Source organism: Oryza sativa, chromosome 1, assembly GCF_034140825.1.
Source record: "Oryza sativa Japonica Group chromosome 1, ASM3414082v1".
Lineage (NCBI taxonomy): Eukaryota > Viridiplantae > Streptophyta > Magnoliopsida > Poales > Poaceae > Oryza > Oryza sativa.
In genome coordinates this window covers 1,772,444-1,794,063 of record NC_089035.1, presented here as the reverse complement: position 1 = coordinate 1,794,063, position 21,620 = coordinate 1,772,444, and the positions used below count along the sequence as shown (strand labels likewise).

Below are 21,620 nucleotides of genomic sequence, written 5' to 3'. Positions count from 1 at the left end.
ACTTGTTTGCGATGAATGACTAGTAGCATGTTTAAATAGATGATAAGTAGAATTACTTATCCTTGGTCTATGTGCCAAGATGAAATATGACTATCAAAAGTAGATAGAGAGAGTATTTGATAATGACGGATTAATTAGGCTTAATAAATTCGTCTCGCGGTTTACTGACTGATTCTGTAATTAGTTTTTTTATTAGTGCCTGAACACCCTATGCGACATCATATATAATACCCAATGACACGCTAAAACTTTATACCCATAGAACTAAACACCCCCTAATTAGAGGGCTGAGGATGTGAAATTTTGTTGATGTTGTCTGTCCCTCGGCTATTTGCATGCATGCGGAACGACGCTTGGAGAATTGCTAGGTAGTAACGTTTAGAGAACCGCTCTCTGCATTCCAAAATTTAACATATAACCACCCTTAATCAAAAACCAAGAAATAATTATTAACATATCCTAATTTGGATCACCAATAAATATATTTTAAGAGTAGAAGATTTTAAAAAATAATAATTTAATGGAGATGAAGTTCTAGTCAATTGCATACTACATGAATGCAGAAAAAATCATAGTCAATTGCATATGAACGCATGCCTTATATTATACTCCCTCTATCTATTTTTGATAATCATATTTTATCTTGGCACACAGATCAAGGATAAGTAATTCTACTTATCATCCATTTAAATATGCTACTAGTTATTCCTCGTAAATAAGCGATTCATTAATATTTATATTTCTTGATGCCGAAGTAGTCAATCTTGTGTGGAAGAATGAAGAGTCACGCATTAAATCTGATAAAGTCATTAAAAGGATATGTTGTTGGATTGAAATATGCCTACTAAAAATAATTTTTTCAGATTTGGAAATATGTCTATCAAAAATAGATGGAGATAGTACAATACTAAAAAAAAAGTTATACCTTATATTATAAAATGGAGGGAGTACAACCATTATAATTGAGGACAATGAATAAGGTTAATTAGGACGTGATCTTTTTGGTATTGGCCTGTGTATAGTTCACGGCAAAATTAGAAGTTTGATTAAAATTTTAATGATGTGACGAAAAATTGGAAGTTTTTGTGTAGGAAAATTTTAATGTAATAGAAAAGTTAAAGGTTTAAAGAAAAAGTTAAAAACTAAACCAGGCCTCGGTGATTTTTCTTCACGCTCTCTGATTAGGGACGGAGAGGGAGTAGTATTGACTTCAGTCCTTGCATATCCCGGTACCGCCAAGTCTATCTTGGCCATGAAGAAAAAACATCTGAGCTTGCAGGTGTTGATAATTGTAGTAGATCGATCTTGAAGAGGACGAGCGTGGCCTCGGTGCACAATCCGAGGAGCACGAGAGCTGCCGACACCGCAGAGCGTCCAGCTCGACCTCCCCTGGCTCGAGATCTGTGGACGCATGCATTGCCCAGCACAAAATGGTCACTCAACTTTCCTCGCGATAACATTCATCTCTAGCTTCATGTTGCTTAATTAACTTCCCGTGTAATGTTAGTATTACTTAACACTGTCAGTTGTGACCATTTATACACGGGAAAAGCTACTTTCCAAAACCGCCAGGGCCGGGGTTACAGCACCCCGGCGGTAAGCACGGTTACTGCGCGGTAATTGCGGTAACCGTGAAAAACCGTATGAAATCTATCAAAAATTTAAATTATTTTTTAAATTTATTTAAATTTAAGAAGGTTACCGTTGTATTTATATTACCGTACCCCGCGGTAAGCGCGGTTATCGACGGTAAGTCGAACCCTCCATCCATGTCATATGGTCTCATTCTTTTCTAATTGATGCATTTCATGAAAAATATTTTTTATATATAGAAGCTTCAAAATATCAAATAATTATATCTTTCAAATTTAGTAGAATTAAAAACTTAATTAATCATGTGCTAATAACTCATACTTAATCATATAATCGTGCGCTAGTTAGACACATAAAAGTTGATTTCATTTGAAACAAAGAGCATGTAATAAGTACGTTCGTGTAGCACGTTGTGTGTTGCATGATTCCATAGAAAAGGCAGAAGCATCAAACACATCCGCACATTCAGTTGCGTGAGTTCTTGTGCGCCATACACATATACTCTCCCTCCGTTACTAAATATTTGACATTGTTGATTTTTTAAGCACATGTTTAACCGTTCGTCTTATTCAAAAACTTTTGTAAAATATATAAAACTACATGTATACATATAAGTATATTTAACAATGAATCAAATAATAGAAAAAAATTAATAATTACTTAAATTCTTTAAATAAAACGAACACTCAAACATATTTAAAAAAGTCAACGGCGTTGAATATTTAGAAACGGAGTGAATACATACGTACAGTTCCAAGGCGAGAGAAAGCTATGATGCTCGTTGACATTGTGTATTTTTCCTTTCTGGAATCAAATACGAGAAGACTAATTTAGTTTTGTGTCAACGCGTTGACAGTGCACCGCCACTGAACGAATTCGACGGAGTTTAGCACGTGCCAGCTGAAGGCTAGGTTTCTCTTTACAAAATTTTATTACAACGCGGGATGTCTTGGTCAGAATCTCACCCAAAGCACACATAACGGCAACTTTCTCATGCACGTTTAAATTAAAAACTTTAATTACAACTTCTTACAGAATAGTAATTGAAGTGGATAACCTCCGTTTTCTACTCGCAAAACCTAAGAATGTTTTGGTCTCAGATGCAGGTGTGCATTTGCAGATCATTACGGTTGGACTACGTTGGCACTGTTCAGTACTGGAGTAGTACAAGCTCGCTTTTGTCCTCACCCCCATTGCTCAGCAACCACGGAACAGGGTAGACTTCTGCCCAAGTACGGCTGCAACTGCAACAGCTGCACTGCAAGTCAGCAACTGCTATCCCGAATCATAATGCACTGGGTTTGGGAAAGTTCCTGAAGCTTTGCCAAGCACAACCCATTTCTTGAACAAGAACAGCACTACACCTGTAGGACTCTCTCAATTACAGTAAAAATGCTTTCAGCAAAACAGTTCCTTTTGTCGACTGTCGACATGGGGACTCGATGACTCATCATTTCATCGTCAGTTGAACGATCATTACTACTACCTGCCATACTTTGTCAGAGTTGAAAGTATCCCAGAAAGAAGGAACTACTGCTGCTACATGTTTGAGCAACAATTGCATCCATGCATGTCGCCCTGTTGATATTATGTTAATCCCATATGAATGTTAGGTGCAATGTCAAGGTCGCACGTATGATCGATCTGGACCATCCGCTACCAATCAGATGGCCTCTACTGTACAAGGATCGCCCTGCAACTCGACCTGCAGAGGAGAGGACCATTGGCGTGCCGTGCCATCTATCCATCTAATAATCTACTTGTCCACAGTCTCATCACTGTTATTTACTCACTCATCACCACAAATCGAGCCGTCCAAAATTGACCTAAAATGGTAAGGTAGCAGTCCAAAAATTTAATACCACTCCCACTAGCAACCCGTAATTCCGTATCAATAGCTCTCGTTTAACACATGAAAACAACCGGCGCAGCAGCAGCAAACCCTCTTCCGGCTAATTCCAGCAACGTGCGTGGACCAAGCCCACCATGGTCCGACTGGCCGAGCAAACCTGGCCCGGTCCACGTCCACGACCGGGCCCACCCGTGATTAGATACGTGTCAACCATCCTCAGTTCCTCTGACAGGTGGGTCCCACGAGGCACTAAAAAGCCAAAGTAAAAACAGGCGACGAAAAGGCTCTCCCTGTGCTCACTGGCAAGCAGGCGCCAGGGTTTGCAAAACTGTTCGGCTCCAGTGCGGGCCGGGCCCACCCGTCAGCCTCACTCCCTCTGCTTGCGGCAAGCGATGCTGTTGGCCCAGCCGCAAACCCAGCAGTTACCGGTATGCGACCATGATTAAGGATAACATTGGTAATTAAATACTATAAAACTTACTGATTGGAGTACTACATAGTCAAATAACTTGCATAATATCGTTGCCACCTTGAGCATGAAGCAGTGCAATCGAAAAAAAAAACAAAAGGGAATTTAACGATGGATGCATGGAAGGAAGGTAGCATTAACATTGCAATTGAGATGTTGTTAACAAATGTACCATCAAGGAGGACAATACCACTACTGCTACCACTTCATAATTAGGAGGTCCTTCTGCTAACAAGAACAGCTACTCCTTAATTAATTACCACTGCTAATATTGCCGCTACTCCCACTCTGTTCAATCAACCAATCGATTTACTACTACTAGCTCGTAACAACAACACCATAACAAGGGAGGAATTTAACATGGGGTTAATAAGGATCGATTAATAACAGGAGATTGTTGTGATTGTGATGATCGATGAATTACTAGCTTCTGGGATTTCTTGCCTGATAGTAGATGTCACAGTGCTCTGATCTGCTCTGCTCAGCTCACCGATCGTCGGGCACCCGGTAGGACTCGACGGTGATCTCGGACAGCCATGCACCGGGAAATAGCAGCTGGGGACGTGAATTTTTACGAAATTACGGATGGGTCCCTGGAGGATGAACGGTGGGGGCCGAAGCGTAAGGAAAAGGGAAGAGATGGAGGAGGATGAACTCACATCGAGTTGCTTCTGCACGGGGCGAGGTCGCCGCCGAGGCCGGCGGCGAGGGCGCGCGCCGGTGACAGCGTAGACGTCCTCCTCGATCTCCTCGCTCGTCAGCGTCACCGAGAACCGCGCCCTGTCGAGGGCCTCCGCGCGGGCCCTCGCGGCCCTCCGCTCCGGCGGCGGAGACGCGCTCGACGCCGGGGCGACCGCCGGGCGACGTCGACTGCGCAGCTTCCACGGGCGCGAAGCAGCCGCCGCCGGGGCCGGGGCGGCTACCGCCGCCGCAACTTCCGCGTCGGCCACCACGTCGCTCCCATCCACCTCGCGGAGGTGGAGCAGGAGCCGCTCCTTGACCCCGTCGAGCTGCTCCGGGGAACGCCTGGCGGCCGCGATGGCGTCCCCGGCGCGGTTGACGTGGGCGCACCGCAGGACGCGGTGGCTCCCCCACGTCTTCAGCGACGGGAACGACGAGAGGACCGCGGCCTGGTGGCGAGCGCTCGACGCCGCCGCCTCCACCGCCGCGGCGCCATCCGCGACGGGATCCGGGGGAGGAGGCGGGTGCGGCTCGGCGGAGATCACCATGGCCGCGGCCGCGGGCAAAGCCGCGACGACGAACGCGCGCGTGGAGGCCGCCGTCACCCAGACCTCCTCCGACTCCGACTCCGGTGGCGGCGACAGCGGGGGAGGGGGAGGGGAAGAGCGTGGGACGTGGAGAGGAGGGCGGCTTTGGCTTTGGGGCTTGGGTGGGGCGATGGAATGGAAGTGTGGGGGAAAGGAAAAATAGATGGAATAGTTGGTGTTGCTTGTGAATAAATATTGGGGGCGTGTGCGTTGAGGCCAAGTTTTTTTTTCTTTTCTTTTTTGTTGTTGGATGATTTTTTTAAGGAGAGAAGTGTGTTTTCTCTTGATGTTGATGGGTGGTAAATTTGGATAATTATGGAACTGCATGGGGGTGTGGTTTTCTATTTTCATGCAACACCTTCCTGCCGTCTTCTAGGTCCATTCTTTAACAATTGACTAAATTTCGCGGTTAAGCACAGCACGGATAAGCACTATTTTAGGATGATATTAGTAGGATCGAATGATGGTTTTTCCCAACGTTGTCTCCCGACACGGCAGTTATAGCAAGATTAATTGAATATTAGTAAAAAACTTGAAAAATATATTAATATATTTTTAAAAAAAGTAAATTTTCATATAGAAAACTTTTTTAAAAAAATATACCATTTAATAGTGTAAAAAGCGTGTGCGTAAAAATCGAGGAAATTGAGTTGGGAAAGAGGAGAAAATAACATGGCCTTTAGGCAGTCCCAACCCTCTACCTAGGATGGTGTTTATGGCATTAATTACATTGCTATGTAGAACTTTTATCTTATGTGGCACTATATTAATTAAGAGAGAGTGAAGAGAGGAAGAAATTGGGTCTCATGCAAGACACAGCTTTAACACGAGAACCTATGCAATAGACACTATCAAGTTTTGCATTGGGAGAGAATAATGTCTTCATAATAGATGAAGAATAAATATGATTGGTAGAGAAGATAGATGATGTATTTATTAATGGCCCACTTTATGAAACCATGGGTTGTGAAGTGTAGTTTCTATTGTGATGTCTTATTGGCATAACATCATAGACACTACTTATGGACATTATGAGTTGGGACTGCCCTTAACCTCTACTCCTATTTATATGTTCTTTCCTCAAGATTCCTAGCCTCACCTCTCATGTTATCCATACACACGCTTTCCAAAATACTAGACTATGCGAGTTTTTTAAAAGTTAATATGCAAAAGTTACTGTAAAAAATCATATTAATTCATGTTTTCAATTTTTAAGTTAACACTTCATTAATCATGTGTTAATTCATCGTTTCGTTTTACGTACGACGAGGATGATATCCTAACCTCTTCAAAATAACAAAGCCTTAGAATTTGATTAAACATACCTTTGTATATGCTTGGTGTATTTCCATGTTTGTTTTGTGCTTCACAAAACAGCGAACATATTTTATTCACGGGATATAAAATATCTACTTGAGTGTAGTGATACATTAATATCTTAAAAGAAACAAACTTTACAAACAACTTAGGACAGTTGTCTAAGCAATTTAAGATTTTTTTTGACAAATCCTATTTTTAGAAACATAAAGCAAATAATCATAAAAAACAATCCAATAGATTAATTACAAAATCACATAAGACCTTATTGGTTTGGAGAAGATTAAAAAGGATTGGAGGGAATTGATGGAAAATAATTTAACACAATAATAAGTGTAAATAAATTGCTTCCAATCCCTCCTTTACGGGGATTAACTGAACATGGTCTAACTGAATTGTCACTACAGTCGATTGGTATTATGAGATGAAAAACTGAACAATTGTTGACACGTGCAATGGCAATATCTCTCCGAGCATGATCCGAATCCCCTGCAGTTTGAATTGCTAATGCTACAGTCTTTCTCGGTAGCACTTGAGCACTTAGATTAAAAACGAAACGGTTCAGATCAGCAAGTATTGTAGCATCAATATTTTATTTTTTAGCTTGTACTATCACGTTAATACCGTAGAGGTTGGTTATAGCCCTAGAATTATGAATAGAAGGTGCAGATTTCTCCTAATTTAATTTACTGTAGCACCTCTCCATTTCATACTCTAATGCAGAGGATCCCAATCCGAGCAATACATGCTTGATGAAACATGCTGGATACAACACAAATAGGATTGTGATATGATTACGAAAAGTGGTATGGATTTCGTGATGATTGTTGCAAAGTACCACTGCCGACCATGTACGCAAGGAAGCGCGAGATGACGAGGGGCAAAATGGGGAAACCACACTGGAAACTGGCTGCGCGGCGTAGCCCGAGACCAAAGAGCATCCATCTCCATCTCCGAGCCCGACCTCGCGAACAGCCCACACGTACGTTACTGACGCCATAACGTCCGAGCCACCCACCAACTAACCAACCGACATGTGGGCCACAGCCGTTGAGCCCCACACTCCAGTGTCCGTTTACGTATCGCGTCCAGGGAGGAGAGCACGGATCGCAACGGAAAGTGCGGCGTGCACAAAAAACTCCGTATCCAGCAACTGGCATGTGGGCCCCACAGGATGGAGGCCCCACATGTCAGTTTTTTTGGGGGGTGTCTCCGTCTTTTCTCTATGGTTTGAATGTTCTTGGGCGTACGGCTGTCACGTGTTTCCGGCGGACGAGTCTTTTTTCAGCGGTAGGGGTAGTACGGCTGCCATGTGGGACCCACCACCGAAAACCGTAGTGACTCTCTCTCTCTCTCTCTCTCTCCATGCAAAAGAAAGGAAAGAGAACAGCTTTCGCGATGGGACGGTTGATTCTCCTGCTTGTCTCGCTCGACCGCCGACGACGAAGATACATTGTACTCCCGTCTCACTGCCAGGTGGGCCCGGACGTCGTGTGCGGTTGGCGCAACGCGCAACGATTTGGGCAACACGACTACCACGCCGGTTTCGAGGTTTTTGTTGTAGACGCAGTCCATGGACCGACGCGATCAGTAGCCGTCCATTCTGGGCCTCTAAGATTCTCGAAGCGGTCGATCCTGTGGACTGGGTCTACGCTGAATCTACGGAACCAACCGACTAACGAGGTAACCAACTGTTTACTGGTCTCCATCAAGTTTATAACCGCTCGCGTCGCGCCCATCTCCACCAATCCACCACCGCCACGCCACTTCACCCTTGTTTTTTTTTTCCCCTTCTCGCAAAGTTCAAACCCCCTCTTCTTCCCTCCCTCCTCTCCTCTCCTCGCTTCCGGGTTCCGCCGCGGCTTCATCCGATCGCCCGCGCCAAGAACTCGATCCTCATGGAGGAAGGCAAGCACGCGGTTGTTGATCTCTCCGAGGAGGAGGAGCGCAGAGGAGGAGGGGCTCCGGGGGAGGGTAGCTCCGACGAGGTCGGCGATGCCGTGGGCCTGGGGCGAGGGGCCGAGTCGACGGAGCCGGAGGGCTCATCGGCGGTTGACGATGCCGGCCATGGGGTCGCGGCGGAGGTTGCCAAGAACGACGATCTCGAGGTGAGTGGATGAGGGATGAGCCGCATTGGGTGCTGGGTGCTCGACCGACTCTAACTTCTCTGTTTCTTGGCGGTTCGTCGGTGCAGGAACCGTTGCTCGAGCCGGAGGGAGTCACGGCGGTGGGAAGCGGCGGCGGAGATGGGACCGCGTCGGACGGCGGCGAGAACGAACTCCATGAGGTGCCCAAGAACCCGATGGCGACTCGCTTCGGTGAGTATTCCCGAACCGCTCCCCTGTTCTTGGTCATCTTCTTCCCGAATGAATGTTCCCCTGTTCTTGGCCATCTTCTTCCCGGATGAATGTTCCCCTGTTCTTGGCTATCTTCTTGATTCGTCTGACGATGATTCTTTTTCAGCGTTCCGAGCCACGGATGCAAACGCGACGCCGGTCTCCACCTATCGCGGCATGTTGTCACGAAGCAGGAAGAATGCCGGCCCGACGCGCTTCGTCTCCGCGGGAGCTCCCCCGTCGGCTGATCCCGAGACTCCTGCTCTGAGCACGTCGTCGTCAGAGCTCGTGAAAAGCTCACCGGAGAATGCCTCTGCAGTGCCCGATGCTGACCATGGCGCCTCGCCAGGCAGAGGAAACGAGCAGGATCTTGAGGCGGCCGAGAAGCAGAGCGAGGCTCGCTTCGGTAAGATCACTAACCCCGACGAGTTCTTGTTCTTGGTTTTCTTCTTGATCGATTCGTCTGACGACGAGATTGCCAGTGTCCGGCCACACGGCGGCGAACGCGATGCCCCCCTCCACCTTCCGCATCCGGCCGTCTCGAAGCAGGAAGCAATCCAGCCCGACGCGCTCCATCCTCAGGGAAGCCGATCCGCCTCTGCCTGGTAAGATGACAATTCCAATTTTCCAAACGGCTTCTGTTCTTGGCTTGGTTTCCATTCGATTCCTCTGATCAATCGACTTCGATCGCCAGCTCCGGACGCGGCGGCGGCGGCGGCGGCGGCGGCGGAGTCCTCGCACCGCGAGCCTTCTCGGAGCAAGAAGCAGCCCCGCCCTGAGCGCTTCATCCCGGAGGAAGGCGAGGCGGCCGCCCGCGCCAAGGCTTGCCGGAGTGGCATTGCTCTCGACAGGTTCATCACCTCTCAGCTCAACAACCCGTCGGGACCGAGCACGGAGTGGGAGAGGGAAGTCACGGCGGCTGACGTCGTCGGCGGCGGCCAGGGAGAGGAATGCACCACGAGCGATCAGCCTTCTTGCTCGATAGCCATCTCTGATTCGGGGCCACCTGAAGAGCCGCTACCTGACGACAGGCGAAGAATCTACAGCGTTCTGGCCGTTCTTGGCGTTTCACTGGCCGTCAGTATGGCCGTGCTCGCGCTGTTCTACATCTTTGGATCCGAGTCTCCATCTCCGCCCAGCGACCCGAACCAGGAGGTAATCTTCAAACAGTACTGATTCTGAATTTCTGATGCATGGTTTAATCTGTTGGTTTTTGTGAGTTCTGATGTGAAATGTGCTGTTCTTGTTGTCTGTGTTCTTCAGTGACAGGGAGCGATCTGAATGATTCAAGATTCAGGAAAGGATAGCTGACACAATTCCTTATCTGTAATTACTTTTTCCTCTTCGGTGACGCGCTGGTGTTATCTGCTTCACTGCTTGTAAGGGAGAAGATTTGCTGAGTTCTGTTCGACGCGTTGCTATTAGATGGTTGTAAATGTAGCAGAATTACTGATTACTGTCTGTCTTGTACAGTTTCGATCGTGTGTTGTTACACGGTCGCTCTGGTGCCTGTATATAAGTGAAAGAAAGAATCACTGCAAGATAGCATTAGTTTCATGAACTTCAGCCTTTCTGTGTTCAGAATGGTTGCAATATGCAGTTTCCTTTTTTTTCGTAAAGAATCTAAACGATATGGAGCTGCCATTTTTCAGTTCCACAGGATGAAAATATCAGCTTACAGATTAATGAATTCTTGTTATGTGAAGTGTGAATGTTATGTCGGAGATGTATTCTCCCCTCTTAATTGCGGTGGACATCTGTACACTGTTTCAGACCTTGTATGTTCATCTGAATCGTGGATTCTTTGCTTTGGCCTGAAAAATAAGGAAATGGAATACTACTGTTCTGAACCTCCTTATTCTTGGTCTTTCTTAAGGAAAGCAGGAGCTCTGCAGTGCATTAAATATAGTACTCTAGAAAATAAGTAGGGTTACAACATTTGCGTAATGGAAAAAAACTGGAAGAAACAGAAAATAAAATGAATAGAATTATGGATTCTTTTCATAATAAAAATATGCTTTCGTTGAGAGTCGAACTCAAGACCTCCCGCTTACTAAACGGGTGCTCTAACCAACTGAGCTACGAAAGCAACTGTTAGCTCGCAAAACGGCACTTGTTATGTTAGCTTTGTTCTTACTAAACTGCATTAGTACAACATGACCAGAGCAACAACTTACACTGGTAAATCATAATACTCATCTCTTGCATTTACCAATGTGTTAATTTGAAACATTCACAACATTTCTTCTTTATTTGTTCTGCTCTTGAATCCAACCCCTGAATCCATCGACTGCAGACGGCCCAAGACTCTGAACTTTGTGAAAGTGCAGTGTCCCGTAGAGGCCGGATTGGATGCATCCATTGAAGTTAGTATCCAACAAAGCTGGCCCAAGCACTAGAATCCCAGAATCACTGCTTCCATTTTCCTTCCAATTTTCTTTTCCAGTAGAGAGGAGACACCAACAGGTACAGGCGGAGGCTTGTGCTATCCGGCATGCGCTGTGGCTGGCCAAAGAAGAAGGCTTCCATAACGTGATTGTTGCTTCCGACTGTCTTTATGTTATCCAAAAGCTAAACTCAACTGGGCAGGATCGCTCCAAGATCGGTTGCCTGGTTGAGGACGTCAAGAAGTTTGGTGTTGAGTTTATCAGTGTTTCCTTTATCCATGTTAGTCGTTGTTCTAATGTAGCGGCACACACATTAGCTCGTTGCTCTGAGCCCTCTGTCTGTAATGTTTACCGTAATGAGACTCCGGACTGTATCCGTGAGATGCTCCTGTCTGATGCTCAGTAATCAATAAAGTGCCGTCTTCATCTAAAAAAAACAGGTACAGGCGGCTGGACAGCGCCAAGCTCGCCGTAACAACAGTGTAGTGAGCTATAAAACGTCAAGAAACACCATAGATCCAGGGGGTTGGCCCCCTAATCTAATCAGAGAGCAAGCAAACACGAGGGCAACTGTAACACCAGCCTGAAGCCAGTAGAAGATGCCAGCCGAGTGAACAGTGATCACTGAGGACGAACAGAAAGAACTGTTACTATACACAGCACAGCCAAACATTCGTTCATATGGCTTCCCTGAATACAAGGGCGACCCTGTTTCAGATGCTCCCCTATACTTTGACCATTGCCGCCTCCATCCTTAGGTTTCAGTTTCTTCAACATCAGCTTAATCTAAAGCTCAGGTTTTTGTTATTAGTAGTACTTTTTTTTCTCGCACGCACAGAAGGATTGCACGTCAATATATTAGAAGAAAAGAATATTTGTTACACAACACATTAAGCCAGACCGACTTATGCCAATAGAGGAGAGAAACAAAAGACTAAGGAAAAAAAAAAGACTCGGATACTACGACTCCAAACAGCGGGAAGGGGGCATAGCCCACTACTCTCCTAATAAAACCCCAAAATTAGCAATGCCAGCTAACAAACAAAGATGGCCCTACTAGTAGTACTTTTTACTTCTTTCTCATATTGAAGCAACATTTGGAGCTGGTGTTAGAAGTAGAAGTGAAGAGAGGTTGCATTACTGCGTCAGAGTTGTGTTAGCTGTGACTGATTAACAGGTCACTTGAACTAGATGTGTCAGTGAGATATGATCATATGGTTGCTAATTAAAAAAACTCTTTGGCAATTATGTTAAATAAATCGTTTGCATGCATGGCACTGCACAATGATTTCTGATCTACTCTGGTCCAGCATCTCTCAAAAGCGAAGGCACGGAAGAATAATTGGGCGTGTGTTCAGAAGGAAGGTGACTGTTCAGTTGCTTTAATACTTTTATACAACTATATATGATGTATTGTCCAACACGCTGTTTCCTGATCGATCATGCAGACGTGTACACGGTTGGAGAATGGAGACAGTTACCTTGTCATAGATAGAGTTCATGACTTTTTACCAGAGACCCAGACTAGATTCACCTGTGTGGTCAAAATGGAGAAGAATTCAAAGATCTTTTCGCTTTTTCTTGTTTCTTTCTTCAGTGCGGCGCCTGAATGGAGAAAGAAAAAAGGAAAGAGAGGAGGGCGAGAGGCTACCTTTTCTGATATTTGTTTCTGTCTTACTGTCTAGAGAGCATGATTTTGGGATATTTGATCGAAATATGCATGAAATGGAGCCAACATGGGTTGCCCATCCCCCCGTGTTTGCGCTGGTTTCACTGATTGAGAGATAGGGACTAGTTAGGCCACCCCCATCATATTCTGTTCCAACAAAGAGCTTAACAATGTCTTGCTGTCGATGTCTCGCCATGCATTACATTACAGCATCAACAGTGACACAGTGATCATGCATTTTCTAGCCTTCGTTGTAAGTTGTACTAACTAATTGTGAATATCTCATTCTCACCGATGCTAAATTTAACTAAATCCCAGTATATATCGATGTCGCCTCTGTACATTGCGCCTCATGATTCAATGATGGTTGAATGCATGGGACTAGCATGGATTTTAGAAAATGGACAATGCTGCAAACTGAGTAGTACGAGCAGCAGTACAACATACGAAATGATTAACATGACGGTTTTGGGTAGAAAGCAGAGCAGCGGCCTATGTACGTAGGCTAAGCAGGATGAAGGCTGCACGCCACCAAAAATGCCAAGCTGGATTGCCAAAATTTCACATCCAAATAAACGAGAAAACGGCAAAGGCATATGTCATTCACGTAGGTAGGTGACCGACCAGGGGACCCGTCCCGCGCGCGTTACACCGATCGAATCAATCGCGGTCCGCACCAGAAGTGGATTTTTATCTCTCGGGAGATATCTCTTTCCATGTCACTTAGATGATTATAAAAAAATTTAAGAAAATATATTAACATGTAATATATCACTCAGCAAACATACAAGTTCAAATTCAACTTCTACGTATCGCAACGAAAAAGATAAATTTGACTGTGAATGTGAATATATGTTAATTAGGTGCAGTTTAATTTGTTTTTTTACGAGATGTAGAAGTTGAATCTGTACTTACATGTTTATGGAGTGTTATATCATATACTAATTAATCTTTTTAAATTTTTTCTTAACCATCTGACTGACATAGAGGATCAAAACGGTTTCCCGTCCGCACCCACAATTCCGCTGCGAAATTTGCACACACACATGCATGGGTCCCCTGCCCTTCCAGGCCTCCGCTCTATTTATCCATTTCTTCTCTCCAAACCCGCTTCGCCTCGATCTCGATCTCTCGCTCGCTTGTGGTCTCACACTACTACTAGCTGTGGCAGTGGCGCCAATGGAGGAATTAGCACCGGAGCTGATCGGCCCGAGGATCTCCTTCTCTCACGACGGCGTCGTGGCGACCGCCGGAGCGGCGACACCGGCGGCGCGGTCGGACACGTCGCTCGTCGTCGTCATGTCGTCGTGGCGGCGGCTCCCCGAGCCGGAGTTCGACTTCGCCAATGCGGCCGCCGCCGACGTCGCGCCGGCCGATCGACTCTTCGCCGGCGGGAAGCTGCTGCCCGTGCCGCCGTTGCCGCCGGTTCATCCCAAGCCAAGCCCGTGCAAGCAGCAGCAGGCAACAAGCGGCGGCGGCGTGAAGCCGACGAGTTACCAGAGGCGGCCGGGTTCTTGGACGTCGCCGTTCACGCGCAGCTGCAGCGTGAATTCCGCCACGACGGCGGCGCCGCGGTCGGGGTCGGGGAGCTTCAGCTGCCCGTCGTTCCCGCTCATGCGGAGCCGATCGGCTGGCTCGGCGGCCGCGGCGCAGGGCGGCGGCCTCGGCGGCGTCGTCTCGGGCGGCGGTCACCACCGGCCGCCGCAGCACAAGAAAGCCGGTGCTACAGCAGCAGCTTACTACTATGGGGGCAGCAGAAATGGCAGCTCCGGCCATGGCGTTAGGGTTAGCCCGGTGATCAACGTGCCATCCATTGGCACCAGCATGGTGAACATGCTGAGCTACTTGCTCTGCGACTGTGGCAACAAGACCACCAAGAACAGGGGTTTCGGACTTAATTGCTAGCTTAGGTGGTAGTAGCTTAGATAGAAGTAATTAAACGATTAAGCAAATGTACTCATCATGCTTGCTAAGATTCTAAATTCACTACTACTAGTCAATTGGGCTATGAATTGTGATAAATTTTCGCTAGTTTGACGCTGATGATGATGCTCCTCGATCTAGCTTGTGTGAGGGGAACAGATGGCAATCAATTTAATGAAGTGATCTTTCTTGAAAAGATCCCTTTAATTTAGCTAGCTAGCTAGCTATTGGTGCATTGATGATTGGTTTTGTGTTTGGCAAGGCATGGGTGAGCGACGAGGAGAGGAAAGGGGGGAAGTGCATGCATGTGTAATTGTGTGTGGGGGACGTGCGTTGGAGGAGCCATGGAAGGATGGATCATTTTGCGGGGTTGATGGGGTGCATGGGGGAGTAAGGGTCCCCGTCTTTCCGCCTGCGCTTGCTTGGCTTCGCAGCATTCTTCTCCTACAGCAAAATTGCCACGAAATCGACGGGCATACTTTCATTAATTTACCGCATAGTTCGTTGAATTTGTAAAAAAAAAAACTTTCGCATTCTTCACGGCATATATAGTACGTCCATTTGCCACAGTTTGATACTGTGGTGTAGATCGATTTGCACCTGTGTTTCTCCCTGTTCCCTGTCTCTTCTTCTTCATCCTGTTGTTTGCATCCTGTATGTCGCACCGGATGCCCTACCTCTACCTATTGGACAGACCATACTAAACGAACATGTTTAATTAAGCACAGTTGTCTAGGCTTCAGCTCTAGAAAAGATGGAAGAGCTGTGCCAAACACACCGTAGCTAAGCACGGATAGTTCGATTGCAGATTTTACATTTTTTAGGTCAACTGTAACCAATTTTGGCCAAGTGTACTACAGTGTACTACTAATAACAACAACAATTGGTAAATGGTAATGTCATAACGCGTAGCAATAACTATGATCTCGTGGAGTGCCGGAGAGGAAGCGATCAAAGCGAGGCATTTCTGAGACCCACACAGATCACATATTCACATGCCACCGATCTAACGTGCCTGGGCCTCCGAACCCTGATTTTTGATCGGACTTGGACGATCCAGATCGGGTCGCTATTATTGGTAGCTCTCCTGTTTCCGTTAGTCTTCGTGGGTGGGCCTACAAGCAGCAACAGGAATTTTAGGCAGAATGGGCCTAAAAAGCCCTTCTAGTAAGGTTCGGCCCATATTAAGTTATTTACGGCCCAGGTACCAGGTGGCCCGATTCTCTCGTACCAATTTCCACCAGCTAGGCCCACTTGGTGGTGAGGGCCCACAGTACCAGGCCTCGCTGCGAAGAACCGGCCCAAGTGAGCTTAATGGGCTCCGATGGAATCGCCGCCGCGGTCGTGCTCAGATCACGCCGCCGCTATCTCGGTGTGGGGAACCCGCCGCCGGCTGCACATCCGAATGGCGGAGCTCGCTGCTCGGGAACCAGGCAGCCCGCAGCTTGATTCCCTGCAGATTTCCATGCGCAGCCAGCATCTTGGCTGCGCCGACGATGGCCGGACGGCTGATGCGTCGATAGCTTGTGGCATCGAGCTCCACGGCCTTGCCTGGCCGCGCCGCACGCCTCCATGCGCAGCTACTACTGAAGCCAGGCGTTGCGCGAGCCACCCGTGCGGCGCCGCGCGGAGCTCGGCGGCACGCGCCATGGCCATCGGCTGCCGCAAGTGCCATCAATTTATTCTTTGATGAGTGACGGTCGGCAGTGGTTGAATCGGTTAGTTCACTGACTTGTCTGTTCATCATGTTAACGAATAGAAGCCCAAAATCCTAGTTGGTCATATAATTGATCCGAATGTCTCAAGCTTCACCAATTGCAAATGGGTTAATTGCCGTCATTGTAAAGAATTGGCAACCTGTGGTTTGAAGCACAGTTGATCTGATGACCAACTACCCAACGAGAATTTTCAGAACATAACACCCAATACGTACTGCTTTCAGGATTTGTCATCTAATTCGTACTACTTTCAGAATACACCACTGGAGTGCGAATTTTCTTCGTTCCGTAACACTCCGTCCCCTAGCGTCAGTTGGCCCGTCGTCCTCCGTCCTCCCGGCGCCGCCGTCGTCAATCCGCCACCGCTCGCGCCCGCGTCAGCCCCGTCGTCGCCGGTCCGTCGCCGCCCGCGTCAGCCCCGCCGTCGCCCGTCCGTCGCCACCATCGGCGCACGCGGTGGAGGGCCGGAGGAGAGGGGAGCAGCGGTGGAGGGCGGAGGGCGTCGAGCTCCGGCGGCGGAGGTTGGACCGGCGCCGGCTCTGGGCGCGGTGGCGGCAGCCTGGTGCGGCGGCGGCGGCGGCTGAGCTCGGGGACGACACGAGCTAGCTCGCCAGATGCGTGCGGGAGGAGGAGCTCGCTAGCGTGGGGAGGTCGAGCTCGCCGGCGTGGGGGAGGATGAGCTCGCCAGCGGCCAGATTCGTGCGGGCAAACAGACAGGCGTCTTTGGGTGGACGGAGTGTTACGGAACGAAAAAAATTCGCCTCTAGTGGTGTATTTTGAAAGTAGTACGAATTAGGTGATAAATCCTAGAAGCAGTGCGTATTGAGTGTTATATTCTAAAAATTCTCACTACCCAACCTCTAGCTGGCTAGCTGTGTAAATATTAGTAGTCCAGAAAGTCAGTAAGCACTTGATAAAATTTGGCAGGCGCCAGGCGTTCTTTCACTGGACAGCTGAGGAAAAAGAGAGAAAACCAGTAAATGATTCCAAGCTTACAGCAGAGTGTATCATCCTGAGTAGACATACTACGCATACCAACTACTAAAGGTGGTGTAATTAGTACTAAGAACTGAATCCATGTGTTATAAGTAGTAACTAATGAAAATACAGATATCAAGCTACACATTTATGCATTGCACCTTATGTATATGCAGGTCAGGTTCGTCGTTGTTTGACCAGAGAGTGAAACCGTCTGCTACACCTCATATATATTCAGGTCAAGTTCGTTGGCGGCTGACCGCCGAGTGAAACCACCTGTTAATCCAACTCGTTTTCATCAGAATACCTACTGCAAATCCAACTCCAAAGCCCACGCCAACAAAGAGAAACATCACAATATCGACATGCTCAGAGGAGCTCTCTACATGTGGTTCAGCACTTGGAGGACTCCAACTGGCACATTTAGGCAATGGGTCTCCACAAAGTCCTGCGTTGCCTTCATATGAACTGTTTTCAAATGTTGCAAATTGACGTGACTCTGGTATCTTTCCCTCCAATTGGTTATTGCTCAGGTTCAAGACGGTTAGAAATGTCAGGTTAGTAAGCTCTTGAGGAATCTCCCCTGAAATCCAATTCGAAGACAGGTCCAGTGACTCCAGAGCAGTTATGCCGCCAATCTGGGGTGGAATTCTTCCACTGAAGGCATTATGTGACAGGTTTAGCACATGTAGTGAAACAAGTTTTCCGACCGACTCAGGAATGCTTCCTTCCAATGCATTATCAGATAAGTCGATTGCTGTCAAGGTAGTTAAGATCCTTTCAAAAGTCATAGAGAACCCTTTGCATGAGATTGTGACAGTATCTTGGTAAAATCCATCTGATATGCTATGACGATGGCTGATAGTTTCTCCTGTATTATTGTACTTCTTCATAGATATAAACTTTTCAAACCATTGCGGATGCAAACTGCCAGTGAAGTTGTTTGAGGCCAAATCAATGATTTGCAAGTTTGGGAAGTGATCTCCAGATTTGTCCTCAAACGTATAACCTATAGAACCGTACAACCGGTTTGATCTCAAGACAAGGACACGAAGATTGGAAAGACTTCCTAGCCAAGATGGAAAAGTGTCGGCAATTTTATTATTTCCCAAGTCAAGGACTTCCAAATATGTGCAGTTACCTAGTGCCCTTGGAAGCCGACCTTCAATCTTATTCCCATTTAAATCTATTGTCTGGAAAGCACATCTTGTAACATTGGTAGGTAACATCCCTTCAAAGTGATTTCCCCTCAAATTTAATATGTTTCTGAAGTACGTTTGTTCCATTAGGCAGGACGGAAATGGCCCACTAAAGTTGTTATGCGCCAGGTTAAGTACCAGCAGGCTTGAATTGCAAATAGAATGTGGTATATTTCCACTTATATTATTCTTGGACATGCTGAGATACCAGGTTTTACTAAGATATAAAGTGAAGTTTGGCAGAATAGAAGAGAATGCATTATGTGAATAATCCAAGAATTCAGCTGATAAGTTTGGTATAGGAATCTGTCCTTGAAGCATATTGGAACTAAGATCCAAAGTTTCAAAGTGCCTATTAAAAGGGAGAAGATATGAAGCAACTTCCATACTGGTGAGCATGTTGTGGGAGAGATTTAAATGCACGACGCTACTGCTCCATTTCTCCCATATCCACTTTGGTATGTTCCCACTGATTTTATTGCAAGAAAGGTCCAAATAAGACATGTCACTCAGACGAGTCAAAATACTTGGAAATTTAGTTATATTGCAACATGCAAGTCCTAGCTCTTTAAGTTCAGAGAGATACGTAGATGAAGAGTTATCGCCTTCGTCATCCATAATGACAGACAAGTTATTGTGTGAAAGATTCAAATCACGGAGCTTTTTTAACCTTTTAAAAGATGAAAGATCCACAGAGCCTGCCAAGTTGTTCAAGTCGATTTCTAGAGCAATTAAACTAGTGAGTTCAAAGAATGACTTGGGAAACTCTCCTGTCAATTCGTTGCTGGTCAACTGCAAACTCATCAGATATGAAGGCACAGCATCAAACTCTTGTATAGGACCAGAAAAATGATTACCAAAAAGATCCAAGAAGAGTAGTGCTGGAAGAGTGAAAAGCCGTGCTGGAATTTTGCCGCTCAGATAATTTGCTGGAAGCCCCAAATATATCAGTTTGCTCATGTTGACAATTGAATTTGGTATTCTACCAGACATATTGCACCCTTCAATAAATAACGCCCTCAATTCCTTAAGTTGTCCAATTGAATAAGGTATTGGTCCAGAAAACCGACAAGCTGCAATTTCCAAGGTCTGCAACTTAGTGAGATTGCCAATTGTGGATGGCATTGGCCCAGTAAATTCACAATTTGAGAATACCATGCTCTTCAAGCTTTTGAGGTTGCCAATTGCAGCCGGCATTGGCCCTAAAAACCCAGGGCTGTTGATATACAAGCTTTTTAAATTTGTGAGATTGCCTATTGAAGATGGCATTGAACTGTATGTATTGCAGTTTGACATATCCAAGCTTTGCAAGTCCACGAGATCACCAATTGCAGACATTATTGGCCTAGTGAGGTTACAGCCAAACAACCACAAGCTTCTCAAATTCTTGAAGTTACTAATGGATGAAGGCTTTGTGCTAGAGAAGTCAAACTCAGATAGTATCAAGCATGTCAAGTTCTTGTGGGCCCCTATCCATGACAACAAATTGGATCCTGAATCTCCTAACAATTCCGAATTAAGGAGTTCTAGATGGCATAAAGACCAGATCAAACCAAACGACGTGAGAAAATCCTTAGAAATTAATTTCCCTTCAAGACCCAACTCCTTCAGCATATTGAAATTGCTAGAAGAAATTCGTTTAGCATAGGAAAAGTTGGTCCCCTCTAGTCTCAATGTCTCCAAAGAGGTTGGAACTTTTGGCAAATGCCCTAACAGATTCATATTAAAGGACAAATCGAGGATTCTTAGATTTTTCAGTTGGAAGAATTTGTCAGGAAACCACCCTTCGAGATTATTATGAGAAAGTCGGAGCACAGTTAAATTGGCGAAACCCATGAAGAAATCTGGAAATAGATTGACAGCTATACCAGGGTTGGACTGAAGATTTATCACTGTGAGAGAATGGAGCCTCAAAAGGGAGTGATGAATAGGAGTGTTGAGAGAGCAACCATCTAAACTAAGTACCTGAAGACGAGGAACTGATTGAGCAAGGGTTTTGCACCAGTCATCTACATTTGTAGACATATCCACATGGTCGAGGTAGAGCTCTTTCAAATTGCTTAGGTTTTCTACTAGGGACATTAACCTGGATTCCTGCAGATGATTATAACTGTCACCTGTAAAGATAATCTCATCATCACTCTCATTAAAAGAGATATCACTGTTATCGTTAACATAGCGCTTGGAAAGGTCCAAGGACACAAGGTTAATGAGTTTGTTGATGCCCATAGGTATCTGACCATCCAAGCCCGAATTGGAGAGGTTGAGGTGGGTGAGCGAAGTGAGCCTATCGAATTCAGCATCTTTGGTGGTACTGCTGGTACCCAAGGAATTCATGCTAAGGTCTAGGCGTTGTAGGGATGTGAGACTGAAGAGTGCAGGTTCAAAACTATCACTGTACATGCCCCGCCCACTGAGATCAAGTACCGTGACAAGATGAGAAGAAGCATCGCAGCCAACTCCCTCCCAGGTACAACAATCGGTTCCATCTTGCCATGTCGGAAGGATGACCGGAGAATTAACCCAGAAGAAAGATTGCTTTAGCTGGAGGAGCGCTGCAGCCTGGTTTGGATGGCACCTAACAGTGTTGTTACCGCCAAAGTGGGCACTGGATCCGGTCGCTATTGTGGGAAGATGTAAAAGGAAGAGTAGTAGTGCCCAAACTATGAAAGCCATTGATCTGAACACAAGCACTTAACAAGATGGATTATGAGTAGCAGGATGTGGTATGGTATCTAAATGACACGAATATATAAAGGAGAGCAGCTGCAAAACTAGCGCATGCAGTGGATCAGAAAAACCAAGGATAGCTCTTGTGACGGAAGACTAGGTGTAACGTGTTAGATGGGTTTCACGATTGTAACTCAGCTCTTACATAATTTTCCATTAGAAAGCATCTCGTAATCAATGT

The 21,620-nt window shown here is 46.2% G+C and overlaps 3 protein-coding genes and 1 non-coding gene across 4 annotated transcripts; 2 read left to right on the top strand and 2 right to left on the bottom strand.

The window, feature by feature from the left end:
- Positions 1 to 4,030: 4,030 nt before the first annotated feature.
- On the bottom strand, positions 4,031 to 5,347 carry LOC4325799 (uncharacterized). The gene is made up of 2 exons (XM_015773706.3): positions 4,574 to 5,347; positions 4,031 to 4,469 (listed from the first exon to the last, which is right to left on the bottom strand). Exons 1-2 carry the CDS (start codon positions 5,141 to 5,143, stop codon positions 4,401 to 4,403), a joined length of 639 nt encoding a protein of 212 aa, XP_015629192.1. The 5' UTR covers positions 5,144 to 5,347; the 3' UTR covers positions 4,031 to 4,400.
- A 2,901-nt stretch (positions 5,348 to 8,248) lies between these two features.
- On the top strand, positions 8,249 to 10,503 carry LOC4325798 (uncharacterized). The gene is made up of 6 exons (XM_015790733.3): positions 8,249 to 8,607; positions 8,694 to 8,817; positions 8,963 to 9,241; positions 9,318 to 9,440; positions 9,530 to 9,990; positions 10,099 to 10,503. The coding sequence occupies exons 1-6, from the start codon at positions 8,398 to 8,400 to the stop codon at positions 10,099 to 10,101; spliced, it is 1,200 nt and encodes a 399-aa protein (XP_015646219.1). The 5' UTR covers positions 8,249 to 8,397; the 3' UTR covers positions 10,102 to 10,503.
- A 347-nt stretch (positions 10,504 to 10,850) lies between these two features.
- TRNAT-AGU (transfer RNA threonine (anticodon AGU)) lies at positions 10,851 to 10,924 on the bottom strand. The gene has a single exon. It is a non-coding gene; the product is annotated as a tRNA-Thr (tRNA).
- A 2,968-nt stretch (positions 10,925 to 13,892) lies between these two features.
- Positions 13,893 to 15,049, top strand: LOC4325796 (uncharacterized). The gene has a single exon (XM_015790587.3). The coding sequence runs from the start codon at positions 13,942 to 13,944 to the stop codon at positions 14,794 to 14,796; it is 855 nt and encodes a 284-aa protein (XP_015646073.2). The 5' UTR covers positions 13,893 to 13,941; the 3' UTR covers positions 14,797 to 15,049.
- The last annotated feature ends 6,571 nt before the right edge of the window (positions 15,050 to 21,620 follow it).